The 20,043-nt window shown below is 36.6% G+C and overlaps 1 protein-coding gene across 4 annotated transcripts in view; it reads left to right on the top strand.

Moving 5' to 3' along the window:
- msi2b (musashi RNA-binding protein 2b) overlaps nt 1–20,043 on the top strand; it is a 289,929-nt gene that overhangs the window by 231,967 nt on the left and 37,919 nt on the right. For all 4 annotated transcript variants that reach the window (XM_086141248.1, XM_086141241.1, XM_086141232.1 and 1 more), the window contains exons 9-10: nt 1,734–1,848; nt 5,055–5,129. In XM_086141248.1, the coding sequence (XP_085997374.1) occupies nt 1,734–1,848; nt 5,055–5,129 (190 nt within the window). The remainder of the gene's footprint in view (nt 1–1,733; nt 1,849–5,054; nt 5,130–20,043) is intronic.

Below are 20,043 nucleotides of genomic sequence, written 5' to 3'. Positions count from 1 at the left end.
ACCTTGCTACTCTTTTTTTAAACACCTCCAATAGAGATCTTCTAATGTGTTATTTTGAATAATACAAATTAATGCAACGAATAATGAGGTTTTCTTCTGCTGACCACTTTGTCTTTGTTTACTTTCACCTGCAACACAGATAAAATTGTAACATTTAGGAGAATTTGTTGAGTCGAAATATTGCTACTAGAGAAATCTCAGACTCTAAATCGCTCGCTGTCATTTTTGCAGCAAAGAGTTAAGATGTTGGCAGGTTTTATTGCATCACCGCCCAACTTTTTGAGTCCAGATATAAGATTATTATATCTCAATAACAGCCGTGTTTATTTTGAATCAATGTGTTTTCATCCAAAAAGATCTGAAATGCAAAATGAACTGATGGATTAAACACTAGAAAAATACAGTTTATGAATGGAGGTTACCAGCAGTGATGGTTTATGGGTCTGTTTAAGGAATTAATGATCTGAATTCTATAAAAATCAAACGTCAAAGTTATTCTAACGCACATCTGCTCCGCTTTTTTGCTCCGGTAATAAATGAAGGTTTTGTTTTCCTATTTGTTTCATTTAAGTGCTCGTCTTTGACGGTTCTCAGTCATCCGGGAAATTTCACTTGCTTCTCTGAGCAACTGGAACTTTTTGGTTTTTTTTTGTCTGGAAGACGTTTGGCTCTTAAACTGGCATGCTTCTGAGGAGGAAATTAAACAACTCAATTTGCCGTGAAAGGCTCAAGTGAGGAGATATAAATACTGTTATTAGCTTAGCAGATGAGAGTAAAGTCATCCCAAGTGATTCGGCGTAATGTGTCGAAAATGTGTACGTTTGTAGAGATGCAGATGCTTGCTTAGTGTGATATTTCTAAATTTACAAATAATATCTTATGTCCGGTGGTAGGTATGAAGTCATAGGTTATGTTCATATATATAAATATATATAATTTTTTTTTTGAAGCTGCAAAAAATGGCATTCTTCCAAAACATTTCTAATCAGGAAAAATGGAATAATCAATTTATAACCTTCCCGTCACTGTTTTTAAGCAATTTTATGCAGAAGATGGCCTTCAAAATTCTACAACTGACCTGCTCGGCTTTATCAATGCTTTGCTGTAATCTCAGCTCTGTTGTGGCTCTGGAGGCTTCTCATCAGCAGCTTCTGTCCGACCCAGGGTGACAAAGGGATGTATAGGATAAAAAAAAAGGCAAAAAAAAATTACAAAAACAGCCAAAATAATCAATAAAGCACCGAGAGCGAGTCGCAAGTTCGGCGAGGTGTTTGCACATCGGATGCTGCAGCGTGACCGACTCTGTGTCTCTGTTTACTGATTTGTCCTTAAAAGCAAAATGTTGTTTGCGCGCTAAGATTTTTTTTATTTTCTTATTCTTAAAACAGATTGGTTGTGTTTAAATATACATCAAATCTTCACCCACAGCGGCGAAGATTTGAACGACGAGTGGATTTAAAAACAAAAAAACAGTCAATGAGAAGGGCATTTGGAAAGAAAAGGATTTATTGATATCATTCACCTCTAGTATCTGCATTATTTGTGATTTCATTGTTCAAAAAGGTACGATAAATCGTCGTCATGGCTCAAATGCAGATTTTTAACATTATTGTATGTTATTGTATTGTATGAAAGAACAGCCTTTGCGGTGCTGTTCCGCCCACGTTAAAACTAGCCGTTTAATAATATTTTCTAATATTCCTATCATGTGTTTTTATGTGCGCGCTCCACAGGTAGAATGCAAAAAGGCCCAGCCGAAGGAGGTAATGTATCCCCCCGGCACACGAGGCCGGGCCCGAGGTTTACCCTACACGATGGACGCCTTCATGCTGGGCATGGGCATGCTAAGTAAGTAAACAACACGACATTTAGATGGACAATTTATTTAAAGAATAGTTATCCAGACTGCTGAGGGTTACTGTTTCTCTGACCTGAAAAGGGTTGTTTTTTTTTAAGATCACGCATAGGGAGAGGTTTTATTCGATATACACCGCTCCAAAAAATAAAGGGAAGACATCCTAGATCTGAATGGGTGAAAATATTCTTATTAACTACTAATTACTACTTATTAATCACACAGAAATGATCAGTAGAAATCAACGTTCAATTAACGTTAAACTGATCCAACGTTGATGTAAAGGCCTTAAAACAAGTGAAAATGAATCCATGTTGCTTCCTGACTGACTTGCAGTTATATGGTGTTGTTTAAGCGTTCCTTTAATTTTTTGGAGCGGCACATATATATGTTATTTAAGAATAAAATGTTCCCGGATGTTTACTAGAGCCGATACATGAAGGAGGTTATTTTAGTCAAGTTTTAGACGAGGGAGCGGAAAAGAAAAACAAAAGCCTTCTTCCAGTGATTCCCTGTGTTTGCATTGACTTTAGCATGTGCAAATAAGCACGCTGCTCTGAAATTAGTCTATAAACATCTGTACAAATCACCTAATAACCTGCCTGTTGACAAAAGGGATAGTAGTGACATGCTGGAAAGAGCTCAGTTAAAAGCAATGAGATTGTGGCACAGGAGTCAATAACAGCTGTCAATTCCAAATGCCAGCAGTGTAGGAAGCTGAAGTATCTCTTCCATTATGAGTCAAACAACTATTAAATAGGCATGAGACCAATAATTTCTCCGGCTGGCAGGATCAGGATTATTACACCGTTTATTTCACCGGCGATTGTTAAATTATATAGATCAAATTGACAGTGATCTCAACCGTTTTCCAAATGTGATATTTGCTGTGTTCCGCGGCGTCGGCCGTCCAGCTGCCGCTCCGAACACACCTGCTTCGCCCGTCTGGTAACCTGCCGCGGAGTGATGTAACCTGACCGGTTTAATCGTAGCGGACTCACACACCTTCACTAAGATGGAAGAAGAAGTGGAGAAAGCACACATTTCTGATCTCGTGCCACAGACAGCATTTTTTCTCAGTTGTGAATATGATTTTAATTTAGAAATAGGACTTTTAGATCCATATTTCACACTCCTTCCCATGTGGACTCACATTTGGTTGTTAACTATGAGGGACATTTAACCGTTTCATCACAAAAGACTTGAAACTCTGATAAGATAAGATAAGATGAGATGAGATGAGATGAGATAAGATAAGATAAGATAAGATAAGATAAGATAAGATAAGAAAAGTTAAGAAAAGATAAGTTAAGTTAAGAAAAGAAAAGTTAAGTTAAGATAAGTTAAGATAAGTTAAGTTAAGCTAAGTTAAGTAAAGAAAAGATAAGATAAGATAAGGTAAGGTAAGGTAAGAAAAGATAAGTTAAGAAAAGATAAGTTAAGTTAAGAAAAGATAAGTTAAGTTAAAATAAGTTGAGTAAAGTTAAGTTAAGAAAAGATAAGATAAGATAAGGTAAGGTAAGGTAAGGTAAGGCAAGGTAAGATAAGTTAAGAAAAGATAAGTTAAGTTAAGAAAAGATAAGTTAAGTTAAAATAAGTTGAGTTAAGTTAAGTTAAGAAAAGATAAGATAAGATAAAGTAAGGTAAGGTAAGGTAAGGTAAGGCAAGGTAAGATAAGTTAAGTTAAGAAAAGATAAGTTAAGAAAAGATAAGTTAAGTTAAGAAAAGATAAGATAAGATAAGATAAGATAAGATAAGATAAGATAAACATTATTGATCTCCACGGCATCTGTCACAGCAGCGTAACAGTTATAATGTCAAGAAATAGAAAAGTAAAATAAATATCAATATAAAGCGAGAGACAGAAGCTAGCATGACATCCAAGAATAAATACAGCAACAACAGCAACAACAGCAACAACAGGGATAATAATTGACAACATGAAGGAACGTTAAGGGTGAAAAATACACAACCAAATTTAAATGACAATAGAAATAGAATGACAAAGTAGAACGTTTAAAAGTAAAGCGCTTTTATATGCGGTATCTCTTATCTTCATCCTTTTCAAATATTACAAATGGATAAATGATAATGGTTATGAAGCCACTTTATTTACAGGATAGATGAAACCACAGTGTGTTTTTTTTCTATTTCCATCTCCGTATTCGGTTATTAATCGCTGTTTGAGCTGCGATGATCAGCAAACATTACGATAAATAATAATTAAATTGTATTTTCCTTTTGACATTAAAAAAAAAAAAAAAACAACAAAAGCCGACTGATACTGAATTGAAAAAAATGCTCCTAAATTGGAAAAAGAATAGTAAGTGAAAGTAAAATTGCTTTCAGTATTTAACATAATTCATTAAAATGTAAAAGACGAGCTAATATATCGGCCAAATGCCTTTTTATGTCTTTTTAAAGCTCAAGTTTGGAGGGTTGACTTCAAATGAAGTCCAACAAACTGTGTTTGCTTTACTTTTTCTCATTTGTCACGAAGGACGATTTTGTCTGACCAGTTTGTATCCTATTTATAAACTTTATTATTTACTCAGCTGGCAATGAACCTCAATAGTGGCGATAACAATAACAAAGCAACTTGCAACTAACAAAAGCCGCCCTCATGTTTTCCCACAACCGCTTGAAATGAAAAAGCAGCCGCAGCCTGGCCAGCTTACGAAAAGACGTACGTCGCTTTCCCTGGTTGTTTTTCTAATATTGCATGTCGTGAATTCATGCTGGAAAGACAATCTTGTGCTATAAAATAGCACCGCTACGTTAACGGAAAAGAAATAACCTTGCGTTCAGCCGTTTAGAAAAGACCCGTGGCGAACCGTGAGCTGTTAGCTGGTTACAGCGCAATAAAGTAGAATGTTAAGAAGTTAATATTTGTTTGCTTTGGCTTTTGTTTGGCCGTTTTTGTCTATAAAGCTCGTGATTAAATGTGTAGGTTTTTGGGTTTTTTGGAGATCCCCTTTTCCCATTGTGCTCGATTTGGAGCGAAATCATGAACTCTTGGCTTCTGACCACCAGTTGTTTACATTTATTTCTATTTTTATCATTTCACTGTGGTTGTCGCTGTCCTTTTTAATGTTTCTCTTTTTTTTTTTTTCATTATTTTTATTTTTCTGAATATCTTTCGATCGCTGTCCCGAGACTCGAGTTCTCTAAACATCTCCATTTTGTCTTTCCCGCACAGGTTATCCAAACATTGTAGCTACGTATGGCAGAGGATACACTGGTTTCGCACCGAGCTATAGTTACCAGTTCCCCGGTGAGTCTCCTCTTCTTTCTCGCTCGTGCACGTTCGATGTCATCAACCTTTTTTCGTGAAAAAACGTGCAACGCTGTCACATCAGCCCAAACCTGATCAGCTCTACTTAAATGGCGAATTCCCTTCCTGGCAATCCAGGCGCGGCAGTTTAATCTCAGTGAAATGCAATCCCTCCATTTTCCTACAAATTTGAATTGATAAGGTGACACTAAGCTATTATTTTGCTATTCTCCTGCCACTAAAGACCTTTAGAATGGGAAATCCTGGTAACATATGGCAAGCCAGTCATCAGAATTCCACATTTTAAACCTAAGTAGGAGGTGGGATGGCGTGCCAGGTCCCTGCCACGTATTAATGCGGAGAGAATAACTGCCGCATTCAGATTTGCTTTGCGAATGTCACATTTTTACCGTGTAATTGTTTTACCAGGGTTCTTCTCTCTATTACTAATTAATTTTAATGCTGTTATTATTAATACTTTGTCAGTTTGGCAAACTGCTTTGACTATAATGAACATGAAACAATCCTTTCTGCAAAGGCTTAGATTGTTTGCTACGGCTTCGGTGTATTTAGAAATAGTTGTATTTTAAACTGACCACACGAAAGACCCATATGTTTATCGTTTGATCGATATTTGACACCGGAAATTTGCTTCACGACGAGCAGCTCGCGCACAGTAACCTGAGCAACCGCAAAACACGAATGAATAAATCTGCATCAATGGATCTCGGTGACCCATATATAGATATCTATATATATATATATAGATATATATATATTGTATTAACCACATCACTATCTCCTGCATACAATGATGAGTTTTCCACAGATGTTGCATAACAGGACCGTCCTATCAACCACATTTTGGTGATTTTTCATTTTTTTTCTCTAAAAAAAAAAACCCCACAAAGCTGTGTCATCGCCACCTCACTGTATCAACGTATGCAGTGTTGTGCTTCCCCACAACAGATCTGTGATGTGTGAACACAACAATGAGTCTTTTGAACGAGCTACTCCACCGTTCCATCTGTCCCTTTTGTGCAGACATTGATATGGCACCGTGCCTGATCTGAGGCAAACCCATCCTTTGCCATTTCTACCTCCGCGAGCTTTTTATACAGACAGCGAAGCGTAAAAGCAGCATAATATTGAAAACAAGGTGTAAAAAGGGACTTATGCTGGCGGTCTCGGGCTGTCTCAGACACAGATAAGACGTTTAATATAGCTTTACGGAAAGAAATAACAGCTCATGAGTGGTTTAGAAATTTCCTAAGACAAAGAGGTTGTTTCTTTTGAGGAGAAAAAGAAAATAAAAGCATTGATGGCTTGATGAAAGCTGAGTTAAACATCCAGTAACTAAAGGCGACTGGTGTTTCTTCTCTGATTAATGTGTGTTGAGCAGCATTTTGTAATAACGGTGCATTTTGTAATAAACGTCCAAAATGTAATAACTTTTTCATTTCATTTTGTAATAAAGCCACATTTTGTAATAAACTGCCCCAACGCATTTTGGTATGAATTTTGCCGCATTATGTAACAAGTTATTACATTTTGAGAAGATTATCACAAAATGCACTTGCAACTTTTTTATTCTCTAGGAAATGTAATAACATGGAATTTATAGAATATTCTCTGTTAATGCAACCTTTGAATAGTGTACTGATAATAATTTCTAAGTACTGCTACTAGGCTAATACAGTGATGCTAATAATAGGCCTGGCTTTTACAAATACTTTTAAGTAAAATAAAATACAATCAACAAACTTATGCTTTAGAATTGTTATTACATAATGCACCACGTTATTACATTTCCTAGAAAATAAAAAAGTTGCAAGTGCATTTTGTAATAATCTTCTCAATATGTAATAACTTATTACATAATGCGGCAAAATTTATTACAAAATGCATTGGCGCAGTTTATTACAAAATGCGTCTTTATTACAAAATGAAATGAAAAAGTTATTACATTTTGGACGTTTATTACAAAATGCACTGTTATTATAAAATGCGGCTCAACAATGTGGTTTCTGAGATTTCTGAGATTTTCTGACACTGGCTCAGTGGAAGAAGATAAAAAGCAGAAGAATTAGACCCTGATGTGACTGCAACCTTCAGTCTAGACTTCGGTTAGAACCGCACATTTGTGCACTAGTTTCTTGCTCATCAAATTGCTCAAATTGTTCCATCAAATTGTTATTTTATAGATCTGATTGTTGTATTTTTGAAGCAGCATTTCTTTATGAACCAAGTCAGCCTCATGCTTGAGTTGCCCGTGTTGATGCAGGAATCAAATATGAGATGAGAATATGTCCATATCTGGAGGTTATAACAGTAAATAATAAACAAAATGATACGCGTACGAGAAATTTTGCTCCAGTCGAACTTCGTACTGACATTAAGGTAAACAAAGAAACGACTAGAACTCTGTACAAAGTGCGCAAAAAGCTATACAAAAACAATTTTTCTTCTCTGCGTTCAAAATTGCTATGAAGAGATAAAACCACACATCAATAATTGGAGGTTTTAAAATATTTTTGTGGACACCAATAACATACCAATGACGGATGCGTGCACACTTTTAAACGATAGGGACTTTGGTGCCCTGTTGAGCCGCATTTTGTAATAACAGTGCATTTTGTAGTAAACGTCCAAAATGTAATAACTTTTTCATTTCATTTTGTAATAAAGCCGCATTTTGCAATAAACTGCCGCATTTTGTAATAAACTGCCCCGACGCATTTTGGTATGAATTTTGCCGCATTATGTAATAAGTTATTACATTTTGAGAAGATTATTACAAAATGCACTTGCAACTTTTTTATTCTATAGGAAATGTAATAACATGGTGCATAATGTAATAACAATTCTAAAGCATAGTTTGTTTGTTAATTGTATTTTATTTTACTTTAAAGTATTTGTAAAAGCTAGGCCTATTATTATTACTATCACTGTATTAGCCTAGTAGCAGTACTTAGCAATTACTATCAGTGCACTCGTCAAAGGTTGCATTAACAGAGAATATTCTATAAATTCCATGTTATTACATTTCCTAGAGAATAAAAAAGTTGCAAGTGCATTTTGTATTAATCTTCTCAAAATGTAATAACTTATATAATAATTTATCACAAAATGCGTTGGGGCAGTTTATTACAAAATGCGTCTTTATTACAAAATGAAATGAAATAGTTATTACATTTTGGACGTTTATTACAAAATGCACCGTTATTACGAAATGCAGCTCGACATGCCCTTGTTTTCATGCACAACACGATCGTGCTGCAACGCCGCAGGGACTTAGAGATTACAGTTTGTTTTTCATGATGGAATTTGTCAGAAAAACTGTGTTTTTGTCACCTGGGATCAGGAATGACACGACTAAGGACTTCGTTTTTTGCCTAAAGGTTCATTTCCTGGAGCTCAAACTCTGTGTTTAGTGGCCGAACCAACCGTCGTCAGTTGAATTTGACTTTATTTACAGAAAAGGCCATCGCTGTATACGGGAAGATGATGATACTACTCCGTCGCCATTTTGGCTCCCGCCAAGGTCACGCTTTTCAATAGTAGCCACTGGAAAATATAAACATTCGCAGCGTCTCCCTTTTTTGGCCGCATTAATATAAATCAGACTGTTAAATCCTTGGTGCAACACAGGCAACGGAAACAGGATTAAAAAAAAAAAAAAAAAAAAAAAATACGCTCGCCTCAGGATGGTTTTGCCCTTAAGGCCACAGACCACAACACGCCAGGGAACGTAGCATGCTGCTGTCATTTGTCACACTTACACACACACACACACACACACACACACATATATATCCCACTAGGGTTTTACCAGCGCAACTTGTCAAGTCCCAGCCTCCTTCAAGTGTGAGATCTCCTCCAACTGCCCTTGCTCATCAACACTGCTTGTTCAATGTGATGGTGGTGGGTGAGGTTCGTCCCCCGGGGGCCGGCGCAGGAATCAAAGCTGAGTTTGTAACTGTAATCACAGACATAATGGTTATTGTCTTCCTATCTGTCTCTACATAATGAAATGGAAGCTGCTCTTTATTGTGTTGCCTGATAAAAAAGGCAGAAGGAAGCGCTCTTGTCTGGTATCTCGTGTGTGTGTGTGTGTGTACGACACGTTTGAGACGTCACATCACCTCCGTATTGCTTTCCTTTCATTCTTCAATCACCTAATCTGACAACCGTTTCATAGGAAGACCAGATTTGTTTTTTTTTTTTTTATTTTTTTTTTTTAATTTTGTATTTTATTTATTTATTTATTTATTTATTTTTGTCTTTTTTTTTTTTTTTATTTGTTGTAATTCCCCCCCCCCCCGGGCTCTTCCCACGATGTCATTTACTTTTTATCCGTGCTCCCTTGGCCCGTGTTCTCTGATTTCCTGATAGCGCAAATATGACCTTGATACGCAGACATGAAAGGTGGAAAGCCTTTTTCACTCCCCTTTCCCAATTAAAAAAGTTGGCTCACTGCAGAGGTTCAAAATTGACTGCTGAGAAGGCAAGAACTTTATCTGTTTTCTGAAGTGCTGCCCATTATCCTCGCTAGGGACCTGATATTGAGGAGGTCATACACAGTGGTGCATGTGTGTGTGTGTGTGTGTGTGTGTGTGTTTAATTATTCAGTTTGCATCTAATCTGCTTGTAGGTTTTTGTGTTCCTTTAGCTGTACTATGTGTGTTTTCTCTCTCTCTTATTGCATTACTTTATCATCTGTCCGTCACATATTTAGCCACAAATCAAAATCAAGGCTCATAATCTAGTTGGGATTATTTATAATCTACGCATGACATTGGCTAAATATCCTTAGTTTGCTTCCTCATTCTTGTTATTTTTATGGTTGCGTTATTTTAATTATCATTATAAAAAACCTTGCTGACGGTGTATTTTTCGCAGACTATTTACTGATAAATAAAAATACAGTAAATACAGGTAAAAATTTCAATATCATGTAAAGGTTTTTTGTCGCTCATTTCAGCACAGAAAGTGAAACCCATATAATTTATGGATTCATTACACTCACTGTAATATTTCAAGCCTCTATTTATTGACATTTTAATGTCTACGGATGACAGATAATGAAAACCGAATTTAAGTGTCTCATAAGACAAGAATATTTCGCAACATTTAAATATTGGAAAGGCACGATGTCACACCCTAAGCGGCTAATTATCTCATAATATCTGCAAAGGTTTCCTGACCCTTTAAACGCTCTCTCAGTCTGGGTCGGTGGGCGACACGATCACGGGGAAGACGCTGACTTGACAGATGTCCAGAAGAGCGTAATTAACACACTCCTCCGCAAAAAAGGGAAACGCTGCATCCAAGCATTCGTAGAAAGAGCTGCAGGAACGGGCAGCAAAGGGGGAAACGCCACCCTGGAGACGATTCTCCCGCAAAATCTATCCAAGAATACCAGTCAGTTTTGAGTGCATCGAAATGAACCCACTTTTTTTTGTTTTTTAAATTCTGTGAATAAGAATAAGAATAACTTTATTTATCCCCGAAGGAAATTGTTGTGCCAGAGTTTCAAGTGAAAACATAACAATAATAAATGATAGTAGGAAGGAGGGGGAATAAGAAATACAAATAAGTGTCAAAGTCTTAACATATCTTATGTTATATTCTTATTTTCTGAGGCACTGAATTTTGATTTCTTATTATCTGTAAGCCGTAATCAATCACATGTCGTGAATCTATATAATCCATGGGTTTCACTTTTGATTTTTTTTCACAATATTCCTATTTTTTGACCAAAACAGTGATTGAAGGTGACAGCATGAAATGTCAATGACCCCGATCACACCTTCCATCGTCACGATAAACACATATTTGTTGTGTAAACAAGACGTTTGTGTTTTTGTTAAATGGAGCCAAACTACTGCGGTTGAACCCGTTCTCTGATTTTTGGTCCGAATCTCTGCTTCGATCAAAGGGTCTAAATGAAAATATTTCCCATCGGTAAAAGGATGAATCTGTCCAGACGCAGTGCAGAGGCCGCTGTCACACTTAGGATTTGGTTTAAAAGCAAAAAGGAACACACAAACAGCTTTTACGAATGCGGTTTGTGATATGGGAGGGCTGGTCAAAATGGAAATTGATGAATAACACAATATTCAAGCCTTTTTTTGTAGCAACAGTTACATTTGACAACATTGGTGGAGCTGCTCGTACAATTTGTGTTCACGTGTAACAATCGGAGAAGCACTTTACTCCAACGTATCGTTTTTTATTTATTTTTTTTTTTTTTTTTACCAGGGGTAGCTTTTAGCTCCGAGCTGTAGCTTTTTACAGAATTTAACCACAATAAAGCAGTTAAATCATGTCAAATGTGACCTTTCAAAATATTTGAAAATTATTGAAGTGTTTTCTCAATAACTCTGTAGTTATTTGGTCATTTTCTTGGCAATGTATACTTAACTCTGGAGAATTATGGTTTTTTTTTTGTCCGTTTAATGCATTTTTTTTTCAGAAATCTTTAGGTCGTCTCATGATTACATTTAGTCTGTTTCTTGACTATTTTAGCTCATATCTAGGTCACTTTTTGCTGCTTATATCCGCTGATTTTTCAGATGACCAGAATCTAAATTCCCCAAAGCTACTTCTTAATAGATGGGAAATAATCTAAATAAATAAGTCAGAAAAAAGACTGATTATTTCTAACTCATTGTTGATATTATTTGATCTGCATCAACATATTTTTTATATATTTAATAACATCCTGGTTGATATGAACTTGAGTACATTGTTGCCGAATGGCAGGAGCAGTATTTGTTGTTTGTGTTGGTATTTCTGTTGTTTAGCTCTTTACGCAATGTTCACTATAGAGTGTGGGACACACTAATTATACTTTTCCACCCTGTTAATTATGTACCTGTAGACGCACAATGCGGCACACGCGAAATACCTCAAGAATTAGTTCCGAACCAAAGTGATATCATTTGCGGCGTCCCGTTCCTGCAGTGACATTTCAGCGAGTGCGATCCCGTCTTCCACAGCTTCCCCACGCCGCCTTCTCGTCCTTTACCCTGTTTACACCCACCCATCGTCTCCTTGTTTTTGTCACAGTTAATTTCTCGTGGACGTGTTGGCCTGATGAGAACGCTGTATGTTGTTTATGCGTGTGTTTGGTTTTTAATGCGTCAAGGTCGCAGCCACTTTGAGGCGTCTTCCTCTGCAGCCTCGGCTAATAAAAGCTAGCCCGCTTTCCTCGGCTCGCCTCTTTGTCCGGGATCCTGCCTGAAACTGACAATTCACCTTTATTTTTTTTATAAAGGAAAACAATGATAAGCGCACGCACACACACACACACACACACATACACACACCGCGATTCATATGTATAATAAGTATTCATTTATCTCACACATTCAGACTATTTACCAGCAATGGTGTTTTACTTGTGTTGACAGGATTGAGTCCATTTTTTTGTTTGTTTTTAAAATTTGCCGGATTTTATTTTGCTTTTCTTGTGTGCGAGTGAGGCATTATGTAGCATATCAAAATCTTATTGAAATATGATGTAAATAGATGAATTCATTAATGCATTAAATAGATAAACAGTGTGTCATCATCCACAGTTGAATCCAGACAAGGATTCAGGATCATTTTCACGATAATGATCACAAAGGATTTTATGCCGGCAAACAGACAAACTCCTACTTGCTAGTCAATGCAATCTTTATTTTTTTGGTCTGTTTAATTTATTTTATTCCCTTTATCGAAATATTCCTATTTTAGTTTTTCTTAGTCCTCCACTTTTTTTATTTTTTTTTGCAGGGGGTTTTGCATATTTTTTTTTTTTTTTCTGTATGATGAAAAAATAATACGTTAGCGAAACCATGGTTTGTTTTTTAAGCCTAAATTTCTCAAGCTGGTCACCAAGACGAATCTCCCGATCTCATTTTCATTCAATTCAGCAGATCATCCCGCCGACTATTCAGTCTGATTTCCAATCGGGTTCGAGACGAAGAGGTATTTGACATTCAGACTCGGTTATCTCACGAGAGGCTGGTTTAACACGGGGAGTGGCAAATATGTCCTGAGAAATAAATGTAACTCTGTCTGTGCAAACCCACAGTAGAAGCCTAAGTATTTCAGCGGGATATTTCTTCTAAACAATATGGCAACACCTGGTGAAGTGTAATAATAGCTCAGCGTGTGTTTTTAGAGTTGCATTGTAACATCCTAGCATGAGGTCTCAGCGCGTTAACCGGACTCCCATTATTTTGATTTTTTTTTTTTTTTTTCTGTCGTGAATTCTGTCTGTTTTCTTGTTTGGTCACCTGTGCCTTTACGTGTTCTGTGGATAACAACCAGTAAAAATCTAAAAATTGACATCTAAAATCGGAGATTTGGACATTTACCCCAAATATCTGCATTAAATGAACTCATCATGTGATGAGGCAACATTTAACTCAGTTTTCTCTCACATAAGCGTCAACCGTTGCTATCTTTGGTATAATTTTACAATAAAATAAATTAAGTGAGCATCTGTGGTGCCCGCTCATGGTTAGATAGTTTTTCTAAATCCCCAAAAAAGAAAACAAACAAGCAAAATCAATAAATGAACTACTTTTTCTAGCAAAAACTGGTGTATGTATAGAAAATGGCTTTATCTCTTGAACAAATTTTAGATGTATAAGGTTGTTGTTTAGGTTAAGGGAGAAACATTTATAACAAAGACAAAAATGAGATGAAACACGTGATCTCACCAAGCAAACACACACATTTTGTAACATACGAAGAAGAAGAAACAAACCAAATAAGCGCATTCCCCCTTTAAAGGTAGTCAAAACAGTTGTAGATAAATGTGTGTGTGTGTGTGAGAGAGTGATTGGCATGATGTGCATTAGCATACTGATCTGTACATATATACTATGTAAAAGCGTTTGGACATCCGAGCGCAAACCAGTGTATTTATATGCACCCTTCACACATGGTAATTCTCAAAGCTCTCCGGCTCCCTTTTTCACGCTTCTTCCTCCCTCTCTCACTCCAACACACACAGACGTGCACACACACTTAAAATCAAAGCACCGGTTAATTTGGAGCTCATATATCCAGGGTGGATAAAGCAGATTATGTGTGTTTATGGAGCAGGCCGGCCCTTGGGCTCAGCACACATTAATGCTGTTGCCAATCAGTGCCGTGCTTGTTGCATGGAGACGCCATTCGAACACTGGGATTTCACACTGCAATTCCAAAACAGCCACGAGCTGCCCCTTCAACATATGCCGTTTTGCACGTGAAGGGCCTTTTTGTTGACGGTGTTCGTTCAGCCACATGCCATTTCTCAGGAAAAGGTAGAAGACTGAGTTTGCGCCTTTTCTCTTGGTTTGGTTGGAGTTTTGTGAAAACCGTGTGCATGCAGGGAACTCTCCAGTCCCAGTTAAAATATTACAAATTTAATTTCCTGGCTCTCCTAACATGATATTCATGACTTTACTGCAAGAACCAGGAGCGCTATGCGAACCATACTGACATAAACAGTTTTGAGCATCTGTAATGTCGAATGAATAAATAATATCATATATTCAATCTAAATAATTTATTAAGAAATTTAATTGGAAGGAGCAAAGAGCATATATATATGTATATTGTAAAAAAAAAATATGCATTTATATTATATGACGTGTGTGTGTGCATGTGTATATATATATATATATATATATATATGTGATGTGTGTGAAATAATATTATATATTCAATCTAAATGATATATAAAGAAATTTAAGTGGAAGGAGCAGAGCATATTTAGATGTATATTAAAAAAAATAATTTATATTATATGACGTGTGTGTGTGCATGTGTACATATATATGTATACATACATTTTATATGTATATATATATATATATATGTATGTGATGTATGTGAAATAATATCATATATTCAATCTAAATAATTTATTAAGAAATTTAATTGGAAGAAGTAAAGAGCATATATATATGTATATTAAAGAAAAAAATGTGCATTTATATTATATGACGTGTGTGTGTGCATGTGTATATATATATATATATATATATATATATATATATATATATATGTATACATACATTTTATATGTATATATATATATATATGTATGTGATGAAAACTGACTGTTGCTGCCAGCAGCAGCCAGTCTGCAAAGCGAGGTGAGATCTCTCTTGTTCTCGTCTCCAATCTTAATTGTAGCGGCTCGGGCTCTGCTGCAGGTCTCAGGTCTCGGCCTGCTGACTGGTAATTGCCTTCATTGTCAAGCGGATCTGTAGGGCACCTCTGTTAGCGGCGGGGAGTGTCAGCCGGTCATCGACCGCCGTGACCCCGGCGTCCCAGCCGGTCCCTTCCTCCCTGTGATGCTACTCTAGCCTCTAATTGGATGCCATGCTCCACTCGTCCCCCTCTGCAACTTGTTTGCATCTCCTGGGTTTCACCGGGTCTTGTAAAGAAGAGCAGGAGGTGCGGGTTCAAACGGCCGAAGTGTCACCGAGTCACCAAAGCAGAGAACGGCGGAAAGCTTCGTCCCCGATTCAAAATGGATCACGATTCATCTCGAATGTCTCGATTCAAAAGACCCCCCGTTAGCTTATAACCTCTGATTTTTTTTCCTCCGAAAAATTTGGTTTGCTTAGGATCTTTCAGTTTAAAGATTACTTCTCAACTTAGAATACGATTCGAAGTTGCTATTTTAACCCTTTCATTGCTCTGGATTTGAATATTCCAGCCGTTTGTTATATTTTAAGACCACCTATCAAGATCTTGCTGCGATGCATTGCATCACAGTTTAGTTGTTTGGTGCATTTCTTATATTTTCATGCTTCTTTATGGCAGTCAAATAACACATACTATGTTTTTTTATCAATTATCCCTGCCATTTTTTCAAAAATTAAAATCCCTCACCATCAAGATTATTACTAAGATGTCATTTTCTTCATCTCCCATATGATATCATTTTCTGTTTTCTGACATTGAGGTAGCAGGATAATTCATTTATTGCTGAAGGTATCGTTAAGGGTTATTTGTTTATTAAAAAAAAGAATAATTCAGCGAATTATTAGGACAAGCTTCTATATGAAGGACTTCCTGGCTGATCTGGTTGCAGATTAATTTTCGGTCAGTCTTTGAGATTGTTGCACATGTATGTTAAAGATTCAACTTAACTTTAATTTGGATAGTGATGATAAAGACCCCACTGAAGACATCAAGGGAAGTGATTTAGCAAAAGACAATATAGGTTTAATAGCCAAATAGAGCAAGTGAGCTACAGAACGTGCATGACCATCAGCATTTATTCATCATGCAGAGGAGGAGTGTAATACAAGCATGATTCAATAAGATATAACATATTTTAGCTAAATTTGCCTCCATCCTGAATGGCCTCAAAATGTGTGCAACTGATCCAGTGAAGAGTAGCTTGGCCCCCTCGTCGGATTAAAATATTAAAAAATAAATAATATTAAATAATAAATAATAAATAATAAATAATAAATAACAATAAATAGTAAATAATCCAGGTTGGAGATGTAGGACTCCTACAAGTACCTTGGGGTTCACATGAACAACAAGAATAAGAATAATAACTTTATTTATCCGGAAGGAAATTGTTGTGCCAGAATTTCAAGTAAAACATAACAATAATAAATAATAGTAGGAAATTGTATAAACAGTAAAAAAAGAAATAAAAATGAAAAAATAAATAAACTGGACTGGACACACAACACTGATGTGGGTTCCTCGAGACCTTCAACCCGTCGATGGTCGCTAGCGCGCTCCTCTTGGCGCCGGCGGGTCGACGCCAGGACCGGCGAGGTCAACGGGCTCGGCGGCGGGACCGAACCCGGACCATCTTGAATGGGCGGCGGCGGCGGCGGTGGCGGTGGCGGCGGCGGGGAGGGTAAAGGACGAACCGGGAGCGATCCCGGACAATCCTTCCCACCCCTCCTGCACCAGCGGCTGAGGCTGACAGAAGCTCATCCCACCCTGGCTGCAGAAGCCAACGCTTCAGACGCTCCTTTGCGGCCAGCAGGCTGTACGACTGCGCACAACTCTGACCGGCCTGAGGTGCATCTGTGCCGCTTCCGCAACCTCACCGCCGCACACGTGTCGTGCCCTCACGCCGCCGTCTATTTTTATCCTCATTGGTCTCAGCACATTCGCATCCTGTTTATTTTTGTCGTTGCTCTTGTCGCTCTGTTTACGTTCTTGTCCTTGTTGTTGCCGTTGGTTGTCTGTCCTCCCTCTTGCTGTCTTGTTTTTTTTTCTTTCTCTATTCTCTTGTCCATTCTTATCTATGTTGTTGTTGTTGTTGTTTCCTCTGCTGTCTATTTATCTGTGGATTTCTTTTGCTCACTTTTAATCGTCTCCTTATTTTTATTATATTCATATTTATTGATACTATAACTCTTACACTGCTGTGCGGAAGGGATTTCTACAATGGAGATTAATGCCTTTCCTTGGTCACAACAGCGTAACGATTATCAGAAAATATATATATATATACTGTATATATATGTGTGTATGTATATATATATATATGTAAATATATATATAAAGGCAAATAGAATTTCCCCCATGGGGATCAATGCCTTTCTATTTGCCTTTATATTTATATTTACATATATAAATATACATACATATATATACAGTATATATACATTTTTTTCTGATAACTCTTACACTGCTGTAGGATTTCTCCAATGGAGATCACTTTCTATTTGCCTTTATATTTTATATATATATATATATATACACACACACACATACACACACACACACACACACACATATATATACATATATACATACACGCATATATATACAGTATATATAATACACTGTCTGATAACTGTTACACTGTTGTGACCAAGGAATCTCCCCTATGGGGATCAATCATTTTTATCTTATCTGAAAGTATATCCTATCCTATCCTATGCTATTAATATATACTGTAATTCTCACTGATCGCCTGGTCATTCTCAGATTTCCCTCCGTTTCTCATGCCATCTCTTATTATTCCCTTTTTTCTGTCTCCGACGCCCTCCCTGCGTAGTTTTTTGTCTTATTTGCTTCAACATAATAAAATCAAACTAACAAAATTGGATACATCCCAGCTGAAACAGTACAAGTAATGATCAATAATTACTGGTTCACGAGGAACTTTGAGATGATGTGGAGTCAAAAAATCCCCGATAAAGAAGCCCGGACAGGGGATTTCGGAATTATAACACATTCCTGTGCCAAAAAAAGACAATTTTTAGCATTTTCATGCTTTGTTTGTAAGAAACAGTCAAAGTTTTCAGCAGCCTTAAGTTTGTTTCTCCAGTAACACCTATGGCTTCGACGAACACTCTGATAAATTTGACTCACATGAAATTCCTGTGCGATGGAAATATTTGTTCATAGCCCCGAGTAAACAGGATGCTCCTTAGATAGTGTTTGGTGAGAAGAGATATTTCTAATCCGCATAGCTTTGGCTCAGTGATTAGCCAGAAAGTGTGATGCTGACAAGATTCAAAGTCAATAACTTTGGGTACGGTTGGGCTGACAAACAGTCAAAACAATTTCACAGTGTGTTTAACAACAACACGAGCTAGCTTCCCAGCTAGAAGACCATTTCCAAATCAACATCAAGATTTTCAGGAAGAAATGATGGACTGTGTGTGTCTGTCACAGCCTTAAGCATCCAGATGAGTATAAAAAAAAAGCAATGTAAGTTTCCTCACAGGCTGCGATGGAAAGTGTAGAAGTACAAACAATCTTGCCTCCATATATATATATATATATATATATATACTGCTCAAAAAAATAAAGGGAACACTTGAACAACACAATGTAACTCCAAGTCAATCCCACTTGTGTGAAATCATAGTGTCCACTCAGGAAGCAACACAGATTCATTTGGACTTGTTTTAAGGACATTACATTAAAGTTGGATCAGCCTGGAGTTTGTTTTTACACTTTCATTTTGAGTGTGATTCCTCATCCAGACCTCCATGGGTTGATACTATTGATTTCCATGGATCATTTTTGTGTGATTTTGTTGTCAGCACATTCGACTGTGTAAAGAGCAAAGTATTTCATAAGAATATTTCATTCATTTAGATCTAGGATGTGTTTTTTAAGTGTTCCCTTTATTTTTTTGAGCAGTGTATATATATCTATATATATATACTGCTCGTAAAAATAAAGGGAACACTTAAACAGCACAGTGTATCAAGTCAATCTGGCTTGTGTGAAATCACACTGTCCACTTCGGAAGCAACACTGGTTCATTTTCACTTGTTTTACATCCAAGTTATAGTGTGTTTTTACACTTTCGTTTGGAGTGTGACTCCAAATCCAGACCTCCATGGGTTTATACATTATATTTCCATTGATCATTTTGGTGTGATTTTGTTGTCAACACATTCAATTATGTAAATAACAAAGTGTTTAATAAGAATATTCCATTCACTCAGATCTAGGATGTGTTATTTTAGTGTTCCCTTTAATTTTTCAAGTCATTATATCTATATCTATATCTGTATCTATATATAGATGTATACAGGACTGTCTCAGAAAATTAGAATATTGTGATAAAGTTTTTTATCTTCTGTAATGCAATTAAAAAAACAAAAAAGGAATTTGTCATGATATTCTATCATTTTGAAATAGGATTTTTAAGTTTTCTTAAGATGTAAGCCCTAATCAGCAATATTAAAATAATAAAGGGCTTGCAATATTTCAGTTGATTTGTAATGAATACAGAATATATGACATTTTTGTTTTTGTAATTGCATTACAGAAGATAAAGAACTTAATCACAATATTCTAATTCTAACATATATATATATATACAGGACTGAGAGGACAGAGAGAGGGAGAAAGACAAATTAACATTGTTGAGCCAAAAATATAAACAATCTCTCACTCCTCCATATAT

This window comes from Fistularia commersonii, chromosome 3, assembly GCF_037954325.1.
Source record: "Fistularia commersonii isolate RoL2024-O1a breed Wild chromosome 3, RoL_Fcom_v1.0, whole genome shotgun sequence".
Taxonomy (NCBI): Eukaryota; Metazoa; Chordata; class Actinopteri; order Syngnathiformes; family Fistulariidae; genus Fistularia; species Fistularia commersonii.
Note: the sequence above shows the minus strand (reverse complement) of the source record. Positions and strands in the feature narration are given on the sequence as shown.